Source organism: Balearica regulorum, chromosome 26, assembly GCF_011004875.1.
Source record: "Balearica regulorum gibbericeps isolate bBalReg1 chromosome 26, bBalReg1.pri, whole genome shotgun sequence".
NCBI classification, from domain to species: domain Eukaryota; kingdom Metazoa; phylum Chordata; class Aves; order Gruiformes; family Gruidae; genus Balearica; species Balearica regulorum.
Genome location: NC_046209.1, coordinates 464,648 through 485,610, shown reverse-complemented (window position 1 = coordinate 485,610; position 20,963 = coordinate 464,648). Strand labels below are relative to the sequence as shown.

Sequence of the window (20,963 nt, the reverse complement as noted above, 5' to 3'; positions counted from 1 at the left end):
TAGGGCAATGCTCCCACAAACCTAGTATGACCATCACACTCTAAAACACTGCTTTAACATTGACTCTAGATTAGTAAAAGCAAGCCTAAAAGAAAGTAATTCAGGTGCTTAGCATACTACTCACCAGTTTGGCATGCTGAGCACTCACTGGGTCAGCATATTGTAACAGGGCCTGAAATTGGTTGTTCTTCGTGAATGTAATTATTTTCAAGACGGTACCAAATTTGGAAAAAATCTGCAAGATAATATTTGCATATCTTATCTCATTTTCAGTAAGTTAATTTCATATTGATCTCCATTATTAGAACCAGAAACAAAATTCATCCTTTCTCCTTGTTAGCTTTCCAACTTAAAAATTTAAGGTTTTAAACTACACCGTGGGCATTGTTCAACTTGAATCATGGCATCAGAATAGAAAAACACCAGGTTGACCAAACTGCTCCCTTAAAGCTCTTGTTACGAATTCTTACACAGGAAGATTGACATACACCTTCAGACTGGAAGGTTTCCAAGTTTCACAGATTCTTAAATACAGTTAGTCTTGCATTTTAAACATGAAGTTAAGCAACCACAGAGAGCAGGAAGTTTCCAAATAGGCTACTGCCTCAATAACTCCTGACACTCTTTCCCCCTACCCTTGCACAAGGACATGTAGCAGCTACTTCTGCTAAATCTCAAACAGAACTTGAAGAGCTGCCCTGAAAACATGAATATTTCTCCCTTGCACTGTACCAGACTGTAGTTCAATTGAAATGGATCAGCAATCAAATCTCTGGAAATTAAAGCCTGGCCAGATTGGGACCAAAAATAGAAGAGTCTTGTGTAGGTGTCAGGGTCTCCAGAAAGTAGGAATTTGACAGCTATGTTCAGAACTTGAATTATACAGATAAACACATGCTGTTAGAACAGACATTGCAAATACACTAATTCACTGCTGCTCCCCCTTCCTCCGGAACAATCTGCAAGAAGTTGGGGCAACATGTTTTACCTGATGCAGAACATCTAGAGTGACAGGATAGAAGAGATTCTCAACAATGATCCTCAGGACAGGGCTCTGGCCAGCCATCGCCATTCCTGCATCTACTGCTGCAGCAGAGGCTGACAGCGCTAGGTTTCCAGACTGAACAGAATTCACTGCTTGCAGAGCTGCTTGGGCACGCTGTGGGACCAAACATTCTGTTAGACTGACACTCCTGCTTGCAAAAATACACTTTCAGCTTTTCTTGAGCATCCTATCTGCAAACTACTAGCAGAACTCAACAGTTCACAGAACAGAAAGCAATTTATGGTTCCTAAGGCTGGGGATGCAATGACTTCAGCACATTTTAAACATGGATGGTGCAGTCCACCTCAATCAGTAAGAGCAATGCAAAAACCACAAACTAAATAAATATGAAGTACGTATGCTACTGCTAGAACCTTGCTCAGCATCTACTGATGCAGCAAAATTATTCCATTATTTAGAAAAAAGCAAAACCTAGGCTCTTCTGGGGTGAAACACCATCTCCAGAATACTACAGAAGCTGGCAAGACTGGAAGATTAATGCACATCTGCTATAGGGATCCAGGAGTGAAAACTGACTTGGAGTTTTCCTGTAGAGTCCCCCCATGCATATAACCTTATGATGTGCTTGCTGTTGTGCATCAGATTCTGGCTTTGTTAGATGCACTGAATAGTAGCATTTCATCTGCACAGCATTAGATGCTCTGATCCTGATGAAAGGCAGCCTGAAAAGTGAGAGGAGGCAAACTGTATGTACTCAGCAGCCACCCCTGATAAGGAGGTACAAGTAACTTGAACTTCTTTCCAGTGTTCCCGTCCTGAAAGATTGCCAAGAGCAGTTGAGCTGAAAAAGGCAACTTTTACCCTATGTGGGGCACATCTGCACAGAAACTCCAGACAGCCCCAAACCTTAAGAACTGCTGCGTTCAAGCACTGCCTGCCTCAAAGCTAGCACTTACCAGCAACAGGCTGCACTCTACTGCAGTGCAAGTTTTGCCCCATCTGAGCTTTGTTTTATATACATCTTTCAAATATTAGAAAAAAGTCCTAAAGCACTAAACATTAAATCAAGTCTTTAGATACTCAGTTACTGTTTCTAACTAAAGAATGCTAAAACACCACTTCTCATGATCTCACATTCACTATACATCCCCTTCCCCTGAAATTAAGGCAGCTTTAGCAGCTCATTTAACAGTCTGCTGAGACTTTGGATGGAAGCTATTCTAGGAGTCCTTATTCCATAAGCTAGTGTGCTCCATTTAGCACTGATAGTTCCACCAAATCTGAAAACCCTCCCAGGCCTACACCAGCAGCACAAATCAAAACAGCAGCAGAGAAGCATCTGTCCCTCCCACCAGTATGACGATGTAAAGAACAAAAACTAACTGCTTGGTTTGGAGAGTTGTCTGTCTTAAGCTCCTTGTGGTTGGAGAACTGAATATAGATAGGCTGGCTTCGAAGGACTGGAGTGACTGTGGTGTAGTAGTTTACCATGGTGTTGGCTGCCTCCTCCGTATTCATTTCTATGAAAGCCTGCGTAAAAGTCAAATCCAACATTGACACATTATCAAAGTGGCTCACACTAGGAGACAGCATTAACACTCAACAACGGCATTACACGACTGAACTTTAGGAGGAACTTCCAGTCAAATTGTAACTCAACATTTGATTTTCACAACTGCATTTACACACAAGTTTTTGCATGTGGAATTAAGAATCAACTGTACATAGAACAAGTGAGGATCTTCACTATCTAGACTGATTTAATGTACTATTTCAGTCTCACCCAAAGATCTCCATGTTATGTATATTTAGGAAACTGGCAATGACAGAAGTTTCTGCAAGAACACAAAAATACAGCAATGATCCAGATTCTCAACACTTAATATAATAAGCAGCTTTCCATACGTCTCTACAGAGCAATAAGCCCACTCACTGTTCTGTGTCTTTATGGTCTTCTCTACTTCAAAACAGAAACAAGGGATTGTAGCAAGTCATTACATTAAGTACTTACATATAATCACACCATGCAATATCAGAGGCACATTTTCATAATTAAGATTAAAGACTTAGTATTTTAAGCGATGATTAAAGTTGGCTTGCTTTTTTAGTCCTTAATTTGTAAGACAATTTTAGTTACCAAATTAGTGCACACCTTCTGCATTACCCAAGAGTGTTTTAGCTTTACCCAGCTAATTCATTGCATTTGTAAAGGGGTCCTTAATATGCAAAGTTACACTGGTGGTTACTCAACTGTCAAGCCAGCTTGAGTGAAAGAGGCCGACTCATGTCATTGCTGTCCAAATAATTTACCTGGTCTGTAATTTAAAAACCAAGCGTAATGCTAATTATAAGTGACAACCTATAATTATGGACTTAGCTCCTTCCACAGTCTGAAAATAGTATTTTCTACAGCTCATCGGACAGTCATGGAAACATAAAATAATAGTATGCAGAAGTTATTGACTCCTAATACATGACAGTTGTTTAAACAACTTGGATCTGGTTTACTGATGACAAACTCATCAAGCCTTTCACATAATCCCTGTTTTCAATTACAGAGACAATACCTGATTTTTTCCTTTCAACATGAGAAGATTGGTGACCTTGCCAAAAGGTAAGCCCAAAGAAATGACCTCTGCCTCCGTGACATCACTGGGGAGCTTACGGACATGGATTACTCGGGATGGGACCCCAGCACTTCTACTATCACCCTTGAATTTTTTGCTGTCGTTTCCATTAGCTGTAAAAAGCAAGAGTCACTGCTTAGAGTGGGTTGGAAAGAGCATGCACACACTTACCACCTCTGACATATGGCCTGTGCTCCCCATCCAGTTATTACCCTCTACTACAGAGAAACTCACTCCATAGTCTCATTTAACTAGAGTCTGAAGAACACATGGTTTTACTAATTTTTTTTCAAGTTACATGATGCCAGTGACGTAGCTGAATGCCACAGCAATGGAATCAACTCTCCAGTGGCCATTTTACAGCACACACCCACCCGCATTTCTACCTTGTGCTGGTCTGAGCCACTAATTCTAGATTGCTGCTTTATTCCTGTTCACTTTGACAGGTATTCTTGGCAACAAAGCAGTTTGAAGGGGACATCTTAAACAAGTGATGTTAAAACAAATATGAACCAAACCATAATTTTAGATCAGCTGGATTATACATATGGCAAAGACTGTCAGCAGCACACCTCCAAAGACACAATCTGACACAGTCTGGCAGGGAGGTCACAGGCAGAAGATGAAGGCACTCAAGACAGTGGTAGCTCAGACAGACAATTCAAGGCACCAACAAGCACAGAAGGCAAAATTCTGGTCTGAGCACCCAAGGATACTGTCTTGGGTGGGATCACTAACCTCTAGATGGTGTAAGACTCCCAAATAGCAGCAAAATACTACTTAGAGCCAAAATAACCCTACATGAAATATAATTGTGCTTTAAGTGTAACAGTTTACAGCAAAACTTGCACATTCTAATTCTGTAAAATCATTTTAGCAACTGCCCTGCAACAATTTTATTCAGTCTGCTAACCTTTTAGTAGTATAGGGCAAAAGTTCAGTATTATTCAACACTGTCCTACAGAGGGCCTAATAAGTACTAAAAATGAAGATATTTTAAAATTAAGACTAAATGGGGGAAAACAAATGTCCTTGTATTGCAAATACTACTTATCAATTGCTATTCTTTTTTTATAGGCAATATTACCTGCAGAAGAGTTGCTGCTCATGATAAAGGGTCCGTTAGTAACACAAGTAGAGAAAAGCTCGTCAGATCCCCGCTGGAAAAGAAAAGATGAAAGGTAAACTGACAGCATTTTTACTCTATTCAGGTACTCCTAAAGCAGAACAATTGAGATTAAGGTGTAGAGAAGCTGAACAGAAGTGTAAGTGAAAATATACTGACAGTGGACAGTGAACCTCACCTCCATCATAAATTAAATATAAGTAAGATCCAGTTTAGTAATTGAGTAGCACTATCCAATATCTCTCTTCAGCTAAGCATTAGGAATTTTAGGAGATGAAGCACTGCTGAATTGTCTGAGGCCACCAAATTCAGCATTGTACATTGATACTCACATTTTCCTATTGTATCTAACAAACCAGACTTCTGACTACTCATATTGGACAAGATTTTCATTCTTTTAGGTTAAGCTAGAACAGCACTGTAGTTGATTGGGAAGAGCAAAACAGATAGGCCCTCCTAGCATTCATTTATCACGAGGACAGAGATTATTTTATTGTGCATTACCAGGAGTAAGGAAGTCTTAAGCAAAAGACAAGTTATCAGAAGCTGGCCAAAACTGTTAGTGCATGACCTGGCAGTTATGAACCAAAGATGTGTATTTTCCAGCTACAAGCAGAAGATGCAACTTGAAGAAATTGAGACCTGAAAGAAATGGATCTCTTCCCTTCCCTACCCCAAAAAAGGGCAGATCAGGAAAGTAAAGCTACCAGCAAAAAGCTACTTTTCAAATTTTACCACAGAAATAGGTCCACATATAACAATTTGGATTCTAGTACAATAGTCTGATCACTGGTTTGTTGTTTTCTAGCCACAATCCCCAGAACAGCAGCAACAGCTTCTAGGACAACAGCATAAAGTCTCAGTAAGCACAGTCAAGTCAAAAGACAGACTAGTATTCTGAAGCAGAGGAACCCAAGTATCACCAGTACAAAATCTTTGCAATCCCATCCTCTATTGCTTTTCACACTCAGAGTTGTTCTACATTAAAGCCAACACAGCTACTTTCAAAACAAGCAGCTGTGAGTAGCACAGCACATCCCAACATCTTGATTCTTGGATTTTTCTTACTGCAGCACCATGTGTTTCAACTCTATGGAGGACGAAAACATTTGACAAATTCTAAAATGAGCTGTTCCTACTAGAATTTGACTACCTAAACAAACTGCTCTTGTAGAATTACAGAAATGCATTTATTCTAGAGTGTAGGTATAGTTCCATCTATACACACAAGTTATTAAATTGCAGGAGCCCAGCACTTCTCGGTTCCCTGCAAATGAAGCTAACAGACCTATGGAACAGATTACTGCATGCAATGTATGTGTTTCAATCCATTACAGCATTCCCTGTAAAGTCACCCAAATTAGCTCAACTGACCAAGTCTAGTCTAACCCAAGTAGGAGGTATGAAAAACACTAAGGCAAAAAGCAGACAAGACTACAAATTGCATCTTAGCACAATCTATACTTATACATAATACAGCTTAAAATCAGTATGGCGTAATTTCAAACAAGTGACAGACGACTTCAAATCCCATTGTAAACTGTGAGAAAACATGGTAATATAAATCTAACATATAAAAGCATTTTCTCATAATTTTCCGCATTACTCTGACAAAGAAATACCAACTAAAAGGCTTTCTTTCATTAACAGAAGAAAAGAGCTCATCCCTGCCTTGGCCAACTCCCACCCATCTCAATGGAAACATACCCTGCTTCACACTGTGGCCACCAGAAACTCTATCATCCACCATGCCCTATATCTGGTGGCACCTGCAGAAACTGTATCTTCGCATAACAAAAGCTCTCTGCTCACTTCCCCAAACAGGTTGCAAAAGTAGGTCACTCGAGAAGCCCCAGAACACCGAATCAGACACAGGTTTTGACTTTTTCTTCTCACCCCCCCCCCCGCCCCAATCTTGAATTTCTTGTTTGACTACTCACTGCTAGCTCTTCAAAGACAGGCTCAAGGACTTTGATGTCCTGAATCTGAGAAATTAGGCCAGGTTCCAAAAACCACGGTTCATGTGCTGCCGCTGGTCACCTTGCGAGCACTGACCAGGTTCCACAACAGCTGTGGGCATCCAGCAAGGTGTCCTTCTTCTAACAGGGTGTAATAATTAGGAATAAGCCTTTTAACAACCCTTCTAATTAGCACTTGGGTTCCTGAGTACAGTGAGAGGCAAGCAAGTCTGGGAGGCTATTAGACTGTGATCCCATCCTTTTGATGACTCAAATTAATGCACAATTCTAAGGCTAGAAAAATCCAGTTTACTGTAAAACACTCTTATGCCTGAACTGCTGCAAATGCTACAGTTACAGCTTTACATTCTGCAGCAGCTGTTTACAAGAACCATGCACCAGCAAACAAAAGCCCCACCAACACAGGCATGAGTTTACTGGCCTCATGAAACTCCTTGCATCAGGCCCTAATGGGCCCTTAGCTTTTTAAAAAAATGTTCTTAAAGAACAACTTGGAAATTTCTGAACATGCAGCACTCCCAGTACAAATCAATGCATCCGTGCAAGCACACCCGGGCAGCCCTTGTGATCCATCGTGGAAACACCAGGAGAACAAGCCACATATTTGGCTCTCATGGAAGCAACACTAGGAAACTATAAACTGGAAAAACAAACATTTATACTATTATGGAAAGAATTTAAATTCCCTGAATTCAACTTTCCTAATGGCTTGTTTAAAATAAACATTTTCTCACATATTTGAAAATTTACTTGCAGGACACTTTGACAAGGCATGCTCATTGCTGCTGGTTTCCACATGTCAATGTTTCTTTAATGAAAGAGCAATTTCAAGTCCACTCCCCCCTTATCTTGGAGACATCTATGCTGCCCGCTGTGACCAGAGCCAGGAGGCAGAGGGGGATGATTGTTCAACATCAAAAGCAGCAGCAGTCAATTTGTACGCTTCCCAGCTGGAAGTACATGCAAACGAAGAGGAAGACTGCAGCAGTGGGAAAACTACAATTATTCCAAGGTCTTTTCTCTAACACAAGGAAGTTTACAGACAGTACATACATAGTACTGTACAGTTATATCAAAATTATTCCACGCAGACTCCCTTTAAAAGAACAGCTTTAAAGTACAAACCGAGAAGGAGCACACCCCACACCCTGAGGAGTTACACTGGTTCTGCAGTGCTGCCATCCTCACACGGGTACAGAGCAGGGCTGGCAAGCTTCCTCCAACATCAACTACCACCTTTCATCAGTGCTTGCTCCTCCTCCATTCCTGGTGAAGCTGATCTCTGATAACCACAGGAAATCTCTACTGACAGCTGCTTTTTGGAATGACCTAACCCAAGGCAAACTGAAAGCAAGCACTCTGTTAATCTGCATTCAGTATTGGAAACTTCAGCAGGAGCCTGTTACCTATTGCCTGTCCTTAAACCTGCAGTGACTGCCACAGTCTTCTCCAGACTCTTATGTCTTTCTGTGTATGTAAGAAATTATGAATAAGCTTTAAAACCACGTTATAAATTCAAATGCTCCATACCAAGTATCCTAATTCAGCAGAGCCAGAGGAACCAAAGCAAGCCTGGTTGTTTTAAAAGGTTTAGAAGAGCTTCTCACCAGCAACATATCCATCAGGTATTTCAAATTCTATCAGAAAAGCCAGTACAACAGCCATTGATTTAAGTTTAAAACTGTGCAAACCCAGAGAAGGGGAGGTGCTGAGCAAATGGCCATGTGGGTGCTCAGCTGCTCGTCAGCCTCAACCCACAACACAGCTTTTCTACCCATTTTCCTCTCTGCCTGCCATGGGGAGGCCCAGCTGTGCAGCACTTCCTTCCAGACAGCTCATCAGATCCTGAAGTTCACAACCCTGCTCACAAGAGGCATTAGTTATTGCAACATTTCTGTTTAGCTAATTCTTTTGCAGCTGGTATTTTTATGACAAGATTAACAGAAGCAACAGTGTGCTAGCAGTAACACTGCTCTATAAAAAATTCTTCATTTGAACTAACAAATCTCCTCTTCCTGTTTATAGAAGACACATACCACTTCTGAAGTTACACTGCCAAATCTTACCTAGGCCAGGGTACGGCTGTGTGTACCGCCAAAATCACCAGTCAGCATGCCTACTACCCACCAGGTAAAACACTGCCTGGGAGCGTTTCTATGACAGCAGCCTCCTTTTGTCTGTGACACTCCTGGCTACAAAAGGTCTGCTGCTCAAGCTGCATTAATTTAATAAAACACCCATGCTTCATAGTCTTACTATCAATGCTGCTTTCTTTCCCTTCCTGAATTAGAGAAAGGAAGTCTGCCACAAGGTAGAATTCTAATATTTCATATTTTTCCAAGTTATCTTTTTCAGCACCCTCCAAATTCTAAGCCTTTTTTCCCTATAAAGTTTTAACAAATAAGTTCTAAGAATTTTGAATTAATCTAGGCTTTCACAGCTTAAAAAGCAACTGCTAATTCACATGAAAACTATACATTGTCTTATTTTCCCTAGGATTTTACAAGAATTTTACCACAGTTCAGAATGAAGCCAGAGATTCTCTCAGCTTCTACCAGCACACCCACTACAGAAATTCTCAGCTGCCCTATATAATCCTTTATCTACTTAAGATCAAGTCACTTATTTTAAATGGATTACAGCAAATCAATTGCATTCTGCCTGTGCAAAAGGCTAGAAACAAAAACAAGCTAAATGACCATAAAAATATTAATTTCAAGACAAACAGTTAACAATCAACTTGAAGTGCAACAAGTGTTACAGGCAGAAAGCAAAATTAAAGCAATGGCAAAAAGATGGGGCATATGGAAGGGATAGAACAATGACTAGAAAGGCCAGCGAGCTACAGGCTAGCCAAGCCCAAGATCTACAAACACTGTTTCTTCCCTGGCTCACTGAGAAGTCCTAGATAGCAGCAGCATTCCCTGCCTTTGGATATGGAGCACCTTACACTGCTCTAAATTTTTGAACAGACTAAGGATGGCAGAATCCCTCCTCCCTGTGAGGGAAAAGAAAGATTTTTTGTGAGGATACAGGCCATCAGCTAACATGTATGTACAAAAAGCAAAGCAGGTAACACAGCTCCACCTGGAAAATCCCCCTCAAAGTAAACCAAGAAAAAAATATCTGTGCTGTTACAAGTCCTTGGTCTCCCTTTCTTCAGTTCAAATTAAACCCCCCCCAGAAGTCTTGTAACTGCCTGGCCAAAGCACACAAGCATCGCTCATCTACTCCACTTTCCCTACATTTGTCAGAAGATTTTGGACCCAGTAAAAGTCCACCATAATATCTTGCACACAAAATGACACACATATCATTGAGAAGCTCACACAAACCCTTTGCTGTGATGAAAGAAGCAAAAAAATTTTTGAGCACAGAAAGAATGGAGCGTCTCTGAAGTAGGCTGCAAGGGCTCTGTACGAGTTCAGTCCCAGAGGGATGGAAGAATGTACTCCAATACTTCAGTTCGCTTTGTGAAGAAACTAATAGAGAAATCCAGTCTGATGACATCATCATTCACACTCATGTTACATTCCAACATTTTTTGCTGAGAGATTCAAGAGCTCAGACTGGAACTAAATTTAAACTACTAGGAAGAAGGGTGCCAGTTTTCCTTGCCTTCCACAGAAGACTCACTTCCAGCAAGGCTCCCCCACACATCCCTCTTCTCCTCTCCTGTCTCCAACACTCTTTAGTCATTTAGTGTGAAAAACATTCCAATTTGGGTCACAAACAGAAAACCAGAGTCAATTTTTTTGTGGGGAAAAAAATCTCTGAAGCACACACAACACAACCGCATCCTCCTTCAGCCCTAGTAAAGTTGGAAAGCTGAGTTCAACACAAAACAACTTCAAGATCCTGAAGCGTCCAAGGGGCTGCCGAGCCAGTGCAAGCTGTGTCACTCACCCCTCCATTGCGTCCTGCTTAAGGCACAATTTACAATACGATCAGACAGCAGGTGGGGGGAGAAATCATTTTAGTTCACCACATTGCTCACTGCACCCTATAGCATGTATCAAGTCCAACCCAGTAGCCAGCATGTCACATTGAGGTAATGAATCTGTGGTGGAGGCACTAGCTTACCTGACAGGCCCAGTTTTTTTGAACTACGCTCTCTTCAGCAGGGACCAGCAAACACCCATCACCTACCACTTAAGGCTTTTAAATTGTTACAGTCTCACTCTTGTCTGGATAAGATTTAGCCCAATACCTTTACAAGAGGGTCAGCATGGTCAACTTCCCACCAAGATTCACAATAGCACACTGGGTACGCAGGCACCGTCAGCATCTTCAGAACTAGATTACTTGGTCAAAGCATTGTAAAGAATTTAGTGCATTGGAAAATGATTTTCCTACCATGCGTACTGCCGCAATAGCTGGTACTATTTCTGTAGTATACAGATAGATTTTTGAGTTCCTAAACGACACTAGAAACTGAAGTGTTGCACTGAAACAATTGCTCACACAACCCCACATGAGATTCTGCAATAAGATGCATTACAAGCTCAAGCATACGCTGGCTTTAGAGCGAAGCCGGATCCTCAACCCACTCATCTCATCAGCCCCTCCCTGACTTTCTTTCTCTGTCTTTGCTACTATGGAGACACCCTATGAAACAAACCTGCCCTTTGAGCAAATAAAAGGTGTGGCCATTTTAAATGGCCCCAAATTCCTAAGCACCAAGTACTGCAGTAATGCAGTCATTCTGGCTTTGTAGGGCAGCACACACCCAGGCGTTATGGTACACTGATCCCAAACTGAGACTTAACTAGTCCTCAACCTGGAGCTTTTTAAATCATCACAGAGGAGCAGAGAGGTCCTTAGTAAAGCTTAATACAAACACTATCAGAAAGAAATACTGCTGGATGAGTCACTTGAGGAAACTGGAACTCATGAAAGAACAAATCCGTAAAAGGGCAAATTGATCATGCAGGTTTAGAAGGAACCCCACGCTAATTCAATCTCATCTAAATTGCAGTTGTGTAATAACGACAATCTGCTTTGGCAAACACCGAGCAATCATTACACTGGGATTACCAAAACACACTTGCTGAACTAAGCACAGTATTCAACAAGTTTTCATATGAACTTGAAAGACAGCTGTACCAGAAGCACATCAAATTTGAAATTAAATAGTGCTTACTCTTCTAGCTAGTGTGAGATGACATCAGACATGGCAACAGCACATCTCCATTTTCTAGTTCCACAATACTTGAAATTGATGTCAGTGACTCAGAGAACAGAGTCTATCACTACACTTGTGGGATTAAAAAGATAAAGTTGAATGAATTCAAGTGTCTCCAAGTATTTTGCTGTTTTTTTTAAATCATCACAGATTGAGGGCAATGTAGGCCCGAGGTTAAAATAGAGTATTTTCTACAATCATCTTAATTAACCAATAATTTTGTAGGAAGTCCCACACAATTTCATCTTCCCCACAACAGGGGTCACAGCTTGTTTCCCTTCCAAGTGCAAGTAATTTGAGCTAGCTTCCACACAAAAAATTGCTTTAGATGCAATGGAGAAACTGCTTCAAACAGATCTAATAGCCAATAAGCCTGTGGCAGCAATCTTGCTTAGCATCTGTGCTTCTACCAATAGCTTAAATTCCTGTTAAACTTCAGATTAGAGCAGTTTTCATAACCCAATGAGAGGGCTTACTGATTGCCCCACAAAGGATGGTTATCTATAAATTGAAGACACAGGTGCACAAAACCAGTGTGCAACACTAGCACAGATTACATCAAGCTGGTTACCCAGTCCAGCAGACATGCTGCTCACCAAAGACACTACATCCAGGTACATCGCTCAACATGTGCCTGACACGGGTGATCATGCCTGTTACAGAGCCCACAAGCACCAGCTTGTTGCAGCCTCTAACTAAAGCCATAGGAGGGGACTGGAATTTCCTCACAACATTCTTGGCCTGCTGCCTGAAGCCATAATTACTGTTCCCATGGCAAAGATCCTGGCTTGATCACAAATCACTTCTATGCAGGCAGCCTGTATCACACTCTAGCAATCCCCGTTTTAAAAATTAACTTCTCAAATGCCACAGAAGTGTACTTTTTGTTTCTGGAAGCATAGTTTTTTCAGGAAGAGCTCAACCAAGAAACTACAAGATTGTTCAGCACCTAAACTATTCAGAGACTTTTTCAATCACTGAAGTTTTACTTAAAAATGATCTATCATAGTTCATATTCTAGTAGGTCAGTCCTGCTCAGAGACCATTACAGCCTAAAGAGATACTGATATCTAGGCAAATTAAAGAAAGGGAAAGGAGATACAGAGAATGATCTTGATCAAATTACTTAGAGGCAACTGCAGCGGTCAGACCCAGTACCTCAGAGTTCAAGTACAGTGCCTCCATCTTAAGGCCATACTTCCTTCCCCTTCAGACAGCAATGAAATTATGGGAAGAAATAAGTCTTAAATCATGTGTTTCTAATCTGCAGGACATTCCAGAAGGCTGTGCATCAAGAGCCCCATACCAGAATCATAATGAGCTTCCTAAACAAATTCACACTTTGAACTGAAGGGCCTACAGACTAGGCTATACATGAAGCCCTGGAATGGCTACTACAATTATCACCCTGATTAAAACAAGAGTATCAGGCAGTACAGTACAGCACTCAAGTAGTAAGCCATGAGAACATCTGGGGACTCCTTAAGTTACAGAATCTAAATATAACAAAGACCTCAGAATGATTCATAGAGGCAGATGTGAGTACCCTGAATATGCAAATTAAGGATGTGAGAAAAATCCTAAAAAAGCCAGCACCCTGCCTTTAAAAAAAAAAATCTATAAAGTAGAGCAAACCAATACATCTTTCACAGTCCTCAATTTCAAAGTCTCTCTCTCTCTTCAGACTCTGCAACCGGGAACACTTAAATCAGGAAGGCAACCAAGAGGCCACTAAGTTCTCTCTGACAGTTCACTCAGCAGTATTTTAAGTTACAGGCACTTTTCCTCCTTGCCTGAGAGTTCTCCAGCTTTGGGACATTCCAGTCAAAAACAGTGAAAAGGTCTATTGGTGTCTCAGTCACATACTGCCTGACGCATGGCAAGAGCTGATGGTTTTCAGGGATTGTAATTTTCTAATACGTGAACAAACTGGACATTCCTGCCTTCTTTGTACATACACAGCAAGAATATATAAGTTTACACCTCAGATTAAAAACAGTTTTCCAGCTCAAATTTTCATGTCTAATTTAGAAGCTTGGCCAGCAAGCTCTCTTGTGAGCACAGTTTTCAGAACAGACACTAACAAAGTAGTTCTATCTCCACCTGAATCTTGTTTCTATGAATGTTTTATAAAGTCCATAGATCACAAAACTACAGTTCCACAGCATTATTTTAAGTTACCAAGCAATTATAAAGAACATCTGCTTCTGAAGGGGGGGGAGTCAGTTAATCCTTGAAGTGATTTCAGTGATGCCCCAGGGATCAAACAAATGCTGATGGATGAACAGTTTTATCACTGCAGTTATTTCAGCAAAGACAACACTGAAATGCTTCTGTGATGTTACAGGCACTTCTGCAGCCCCTTCAAACTACTTACTGGCAAACCAGAGGGTAGATCAACATGGAAGCAGCACACAAAAGCAACAGCAAAATTTCAGAAGAGCTGCAGCCAATGACGTTTTACACTTACCAGAGGTAAGGATTTTAAGAAGCAATTGATACATGATTTGATTACACAGCTTTTTGAAACAGAGATGCCAATACCTCTCTCCATGCAAGAGTCCTGCAGTCAGAGGATCTTAAGTAGTACAGAAGCAGAGTATGGGGAACTGCCTGGACATGGCTGACCTGCACACAGCCATGTAGAGGACGCAGGCACAAGAGAAGCCTTCACTTGGTTCCTAGCTGTGCACTAACAGGATTCTAACTTACCTAAGCAAATCCATGACATGTTATACATGTCACACCATAACGTTAAAGAATGTACTTCTATTACATGCTCTACAGTGGCATATTTAATGTCTTAAATATAATCAGGTAACATGGCTATGTCAAAAAGAATTTTAAGACTTACCTTTATCCAGATGATTCAACACTCCTTTTCGCTTCTGCCACTCTTTACATTTTTATTCAACTTTCCCAAAAGCTGCCTTGTCTGACTTGACAAGAAACCTCATTTCTGGCGCAGGCTTTTGTCTCACCACTCCCCACCCCACGGTACAACCGGCATCATCATGGCTACAGTGCCGTCCTGTACTCCCAGTCCCCACTTTGGACATCTGGCTGTACTGCACTAGCAACTGCATCACTCTGCAGATGGGAGCGATGAGGCACACCATGTCACATCCCAAAGCTTTTCAACATTCTGAGTACTACAATTACAGTTTCAGAAGCTTCCTCGTCAAGTTTAGTTATGTAAAACCACTTCTTAAAGCTGCAGAAACCTGAAGCTGCAAATTACACATTGTTAAAACCAACTGAGGGGACTTTTACCTAGATTAATCAGTTTTCTAGAACATGTTGTCTCAAACTGCTCTACAGCAGTCAAGGGATGACTTAGTCCACCTTTTATAATGGCTATGAACTATTAACCAATCTTGTTGTCCAGGCTCAAGCCTTTCCTCCTCCTCTGATGGCAAACTGAACTCCTTGCAGTAGATTGCATTCTCAAACTAGATGCTATCATAGCACTACTGTTAATTCAAATTTCAGATCCTCGTATTTGGAGGAGTTAGAATAACCTTACCCCTACAGCCATGAAATAGAACCCCTTCATGTGTTCAATGCTTCTCAGAAACCCTTGAGCACTAACAAACATGCCTATGCTTAACAGCAGCCACATCTAATTTTGTACTTTCAAATACAAAATCTATTTGCTGTCTAGGAGCAAATTCTCTCTAATGCTCCTACTTCACTTACATAGACCTAACAGAGCTCACACTACACAAGCTCAGCTCTGCTTCAGATTAGCCCTATCACACACTGCATCACTTCACCAGCCTGTTCAAGTTGCCACATGCAACTCCATTTCTTTGTTAATAATTAAGACATTAACAACACCAAATTCAGGCCATTAAAAAAAGCTGTCAGATTACTACTTTGAGGGCCAATGTTCACACATACGCTATCTAATAAAAAGAACCCGCAGGGCTGAACTTACTATAATCCTGATCGCAGAGCAGTAGCTACAGTGTTCACGAAGTAAAATGAGAAACCTTTAATACGTGAAGGACCACCAGTCTATCCTGCACATTCCAGTTTAACATTTCACAGGAATGAGCTTTTATCCTGTGAACACAACAGCCCATTACCACACACGGCAGATAAGGAGGCTCCTGTCAGCACTTTGAGTTTCAGGGCTAAGTCTGCACTTTGAAAATCTGAGACTAGAAGGGTAAAGGTCATATTTACTGTACTCACAAGAGATAAAAATCAACAGCTACACACTCAATTTTTTGTGGCAGAAGGATTTTTGACATATAACTGAACAGGAATTCACATAAACAATGGAAATAAAGTTGTCAAAGGACCAATTTCTCCATTGAGAAGCATTGTCTAGCACACAAACAACAAGCACAGCTTGACATTTTCGTAGGGGAAAAGGTTGTTTCTAAATGCAATAAAGTTCTTTTCTGACAGTTGATAATCAATGTCCAAATGCCAAGAGCTGAATGCTGAGCCATAATAAAAGTTTTAAATGCACATGAAACTAAATTACCCTCTGGTTAAAACCAATTTACATGGTACCAGAAATAACCCTTTAAAGCCGAAGATCTACATTTGGTGAGGCTAAAACTAGGTCAGATGCTGAGCAGTGTAAAAAGAGAGAAAAAGTGAGAAGTGCCTACCTTTGTACCAACTGTTATATCTTGGACAATGCTGTAGAAAAAAGAAAGAAAAGGATTAAAAAAGTTAGATAGGTTGCCACAAATATCCAGCATAGTTTACAGTAGTAAGAAAAAAGCAAGTCAAAGTGCACAGTTGTCTTTGCGAGTGAGCCAAGGACAGTTCATACAAAGAAAAATTATTAGATGGTGATGGTGGAGACCCAAGACCCAGCAGTGCTAGAAAACTGCAGCTCTCCCACTTCCTATAGTGGAACTTTCTCTTTTTGCAAGGGTACCCCAGGGGCTAAGACTGAAAAACCCAGAGTTAACAGGCTAGCATTCTTCATGGGACTGCGATGAGATCCAAACACCACCTCTAAGCCAAGAGCAAAAGCACCAACTTCATCACCAATATGCACTTCCACAATTCTTAATAGTCCTCTACTCAGAAGAGTAACCTCTGCTAGGCTGTAAAGAAGCTACCTCTAGTGAAATTATCAGGTCAATAGTGGCAACTACTAACACCAGAGCTCCAGTGGCACCGGAGACAGACGGCACACAGCACACCGAGCAGGGGCTGCTCTCGGCCAAACCCAGGGCTGTGCCAGGCTTACAGTCAGCTCCAGCCACGCTAACCCCACTGGAGCCAGACCAGCGCCAGACTTGGAGCACAATCAGAGCAACCGGGCAGCTCCCAGATCGGGGTACGCTTCTGCACAACACTCCTCCGGCAATTCTCTTCTACTTAGGAAAGCAAATAGTATTTTTCCCCAACACAGACCTGAAGAAAAAAGCAATGAAACTATCACATACACTTAAACCTCCTAAAATGAGACTTCTTGATTAACCGACATGAAAAATAGTGTTAGCTGTACCTCAAGCACCTCATGCTAGCTCTTGTCAGCAGTGAACTTTATGTATCAACACACATCTACTTTGAGCAACTCATTTCATTGATGGAATCAGAACGACTTCTCTACAGCTTGGCATGTTGTACCTGGGTAATCTTCCAGAGTATCACAGTACCTACATGTTATGGTTTTGTGGGAGTGCTGAAGACAGCCTAAGGATTTCATTTATACTCTTGCACCGAAGAGTGTATTTTTTTTTAATAAACTCCAAACCACTGTAAAGCAGCAACATAAAACAGAGTAGAAATGAGTATTTTACATTGATATATATGCAACACTGCCTATTTGAACTCCTATCTTTCTGACCATCATTTCAGAGTAAAGGATCCAAAGGCGGCTGGCTAACAGACCTGCAGCAACTGTAAGGAAACATGGCAGAGAAGCAGAAGGCAGGGCAGTCATTCCTAAAAGAGCAGTACAAAATCTAAAGTACTCGAGAACAATTCTACAAAGTGATTTAACGCTAGAAAACTTGCATTTACTAGTTCTTCCTTCCCTACTCTCCTGCAACAATTCATGATTTTCGGAGAATTAAATATTGCTCGATCTTATCAAGTCATTCATGTTTCCCCAGCTCCACAAATAAGCCGTAGCACAAGCAGAAGCCAGCTCAGCTCCTCATACTTCCTCTTCAAAACCAACCTGCCATGTCATCATAACCCAGCACTTTACAGCTGGAGTTACACTCCGATCCAGTGGCTGCTGCCAGGAAGCCACGCGATAGTTTCTTTTTTTCAAGGGAACTACTTAAAGAACGCTCTGTATGAGAACGCTGGGCTTTGCAATCCCCCGGTGTCTGGTCACCAACCAAGACAGATGGGTTGTGCTGCACTTTAAGGGCCAACAGCAATGAACTAATTAAACCCATCTGCACACACCAGTTTAAAGAATCATAATCATTCTGTTAAAATTACGAGTACGCATTTCTTCAGTTAAAATACATACATTAACCCACTGATTTTCATAACCTTAAAAAAGTTATTTCCAGCAAAGCACAGTAAGAAGGAATCTCCCAAGTTTCCCAAACTCTCAAACTTGCCCCAGAGCAGTTTCTCTTACTTCCTGTTCCTCCTGTGGGCCTCACACACAGGAAATGTTTTACATAAAGTAGCCTTAACAGGGGATAGTATTTAAAATTATCCAACGGGAAGAGCCGTTTTATTCGCCAAGAATTATCGATTCCTGGAATACTGCTGTAACCCATTTGATAACAAATACCACATGAAACGAGCACCGACAGTATTTAAGAATTTTTATTCAAGAAACATGCAACGTACTTCCAGTTCACACACCCCCTCAATAAATTACCATATCTTAAGCTTCATTCTCTTGTCCTATGTCAACCTTCAGTAGGAGATTAAAACTTTTCTCATTTCCAAAAGAACAGGCAATAGAGCCTTTTGTAAAAATTATTTTTTACATGGGATGGGAGAATTCCTACGCAATAAGGGGAAAAATTACGCAGCACCAGTGAAACCTCTAGGTCATTTTCCAAAGCAGCATTTCCCATACGAACTCCTTACATATTTTAACAAACCAACTTATTGAAAGGAGATCACTTGAAAAGCACAGCTACGTATTTGGCAGCTACAGAAGCAGCCTGCAGCCAGAGAAGCCACTCACTGCACGCTGGGCACAAATGTAAAACCATCTTCAGAGGCAGCTTTCCACGTTTCATCAGGGACAGCTTTCACAGCATAAACAGATCACGCACCAAGATCTTCAAAAGGTAATGGGTAATTAGGACTCATCTCTTACATTAAAATTCCTACCTTAAAATAACAACTATTCTAACACACAGTAAGTCAGCTTTCCTAGGAACTACAGTGAAGACAGCTGATAACTAGCTGATTTTTTGCCATTAGAATGTATGATCTCACATGCTGAAGATTTTTATTTTAAATATCATTCAACATGATGAGCAACTTGTTAAAAGAAGCAGAGCCTGACCTGCACCCTGGACTGTAAAAAATTAGGATGATACACAATTATTTTTTTTTAGCTGAAAACAACGCTGAGACACCACCTTTTAGTGTGTAAAAAACCAGACATGTGACTACGCCTAATTCTCACCAGACTAGTGTTCCGAGCCGAGGAGGAGGCGGCACTAATTTGGGCTTCCCATACTTAGGGCTCTGGGAAAACAAACTGCTTACTCGGAGGCCTTTAGAAGGATTTTAACTACTGCGCTCTAGAAGAAACAAAAATCAGACCACTAAAAAAAATACACCATATGAGACAAGAGAAATATGGAGACCTCATTCCTGACAGAGCCGCCTTGATAAAAGTCAGTTTTAAAGCAAACACTTCCGAAGCAAGACACGGGGTGAGGTGGTGATTAAAGAGAAATCAATGCTGCCCACGACAAAAGATGTTGCACGCTAGAAAAACGACACGAGCCAGGCACGGAGGGAAGTTGAATCTCGAGGGAGCTGGGAGCGGGACAATGGGAAGAGGAGGGAGCAGGAGCCCCGCGCTCCCACCCGCGGCTTCACCTACGGCTCAGGTACCACCGCAGCGGCCACCTCACTTCCAGCGAGGCGTCACAGCGCCTCGGCAGCTGATGCAAAACTTGCGCTGATCGGAAAAACTACTCACAAAAGAAAACCCAGCAAGACACACACACACACACGCACACCCCCCCCGGCTTGCGAAAGCGCCAGACAATAGGAGCAAGGCCCGGCCGGAATCAGCTGCCAACCCCGGGCGCGGCCCGCCCCCCCCCCCCCCAGGTGCGCCCGCTGCCGGCACCCCGGCACCCCGCTTCCCCCCTCGCCCGGGGCCGGCCCGCCACGGAGGCACGCCGTGCTCGCCCCCCCCCCCCCCCCCCGCCGCAGCCGCACGCCCACGCGGCCCGCAGCCTACCGGGCCCCTCGCGAAGGTCGCGCCCCCCGCCCATCCCTGTGGGGACAGGACGAGACACCCACCCCCGGTACGCGGCGACTCCCCCCCGGCGGGGCGCGGGGAGGGGGCAGCAGCGGGAGCGCGCGCGGGGGACGGTCCGCACGAGGCGCCGCGTCGGGGCGGCGGCCGCAGAGCAGGGGCCGCCCCCGGGCCCCGCTCCCCCCCCCGCCACGCGTCCAGGGGCTCCGGGAGGGCGGCCCGCGCAGAAGACCCCCCCACACACGCACACACCGCCGGCGGCCGCCCCCTCCCGTTCCCTTCTCCCGCCTCACCTCCGCCGGGCGGCCCGGCCGCACCCTCGGCGCCCCCCCTCAGGTAACGCCCCAGCCCCCGGCGCGGGTCCCGAACCTCCGCCGCCTTCTCCCCCTCCTCCGCACCCCAGGAACGGTCCGGCGAGGCTGCTCCCCGGCCCCCGGCCCGGTGCCGCCCGTGCCGAGGCCCGGGCCGGCGGGGACTCACCCGTCCATTGCACACGGAGGAGACCCGTCGGGAACGGAGTGGAGGCGCCGGAATAGCAGGAACGAACCCAACCGCTCCGTGTTATAGACTCACAAAATGGCGGCGCCGCCCGGCCCGCCTCACCCGCGCCAAAACCCCATTGGCTACAAGAGATGTCAT

At 42.9% G+C, this 20,963-nt stretch overlaps 1 protein-coding gene across 4 annotated transcripts in view; it reads right to left on the bottom strand.

Moving 5' to 3' along the window:
- Window positions 1–20,951, bottom strand: part of PTBP1 (polypyrimidine tract binding protein 1) — a 31,280-nt gene extending 10,329 nt beyond the window's left edge. For 2 of the 4 annotated variants that reach the window (XM_075776675.1, XM_075776676.1), the window contains exons 1-7: window positions 20,805–20,934; window positions 16,552–16,582; window positions 4,721–4,793; window positions 3,574–3,746; window positions 2,390–2,536; window positions 989–1,159; window positions 125–235 (exon numbers count right to left, since the gene is read on the bottom strand). In XM_075776675.1, coding sequence (XP_075632790.1) covers window positions 125–235; window positions 989–1,159; window positions 2,390–2,536; window positions 3,574–3,746; window positions 4,721–4,793; window positions 16,552–16,582; window positions 20,805–20,812 — 714 coding nt within the window. In that variant the 5' untranslated portion in view covers window positions 20,813–20,934. Of the gene's footprint in view, window positions 1–124; window positions 236–988; window positions 1,160–2,389; window positions 2,537–3,573; window positions 3,747–4,720; window positions 4,794–16,551; window positions 16,583–19,514; window positions 19,538–20,804 lie in introns of those variants that run through there. The other 2 variants (XM_075776677.1, XM_075776678.1) reach the window with 2 other exon arrangements.
- Between the last annotated feature and the right edge of the window lie 12 nt (window positions 20,952–20,963).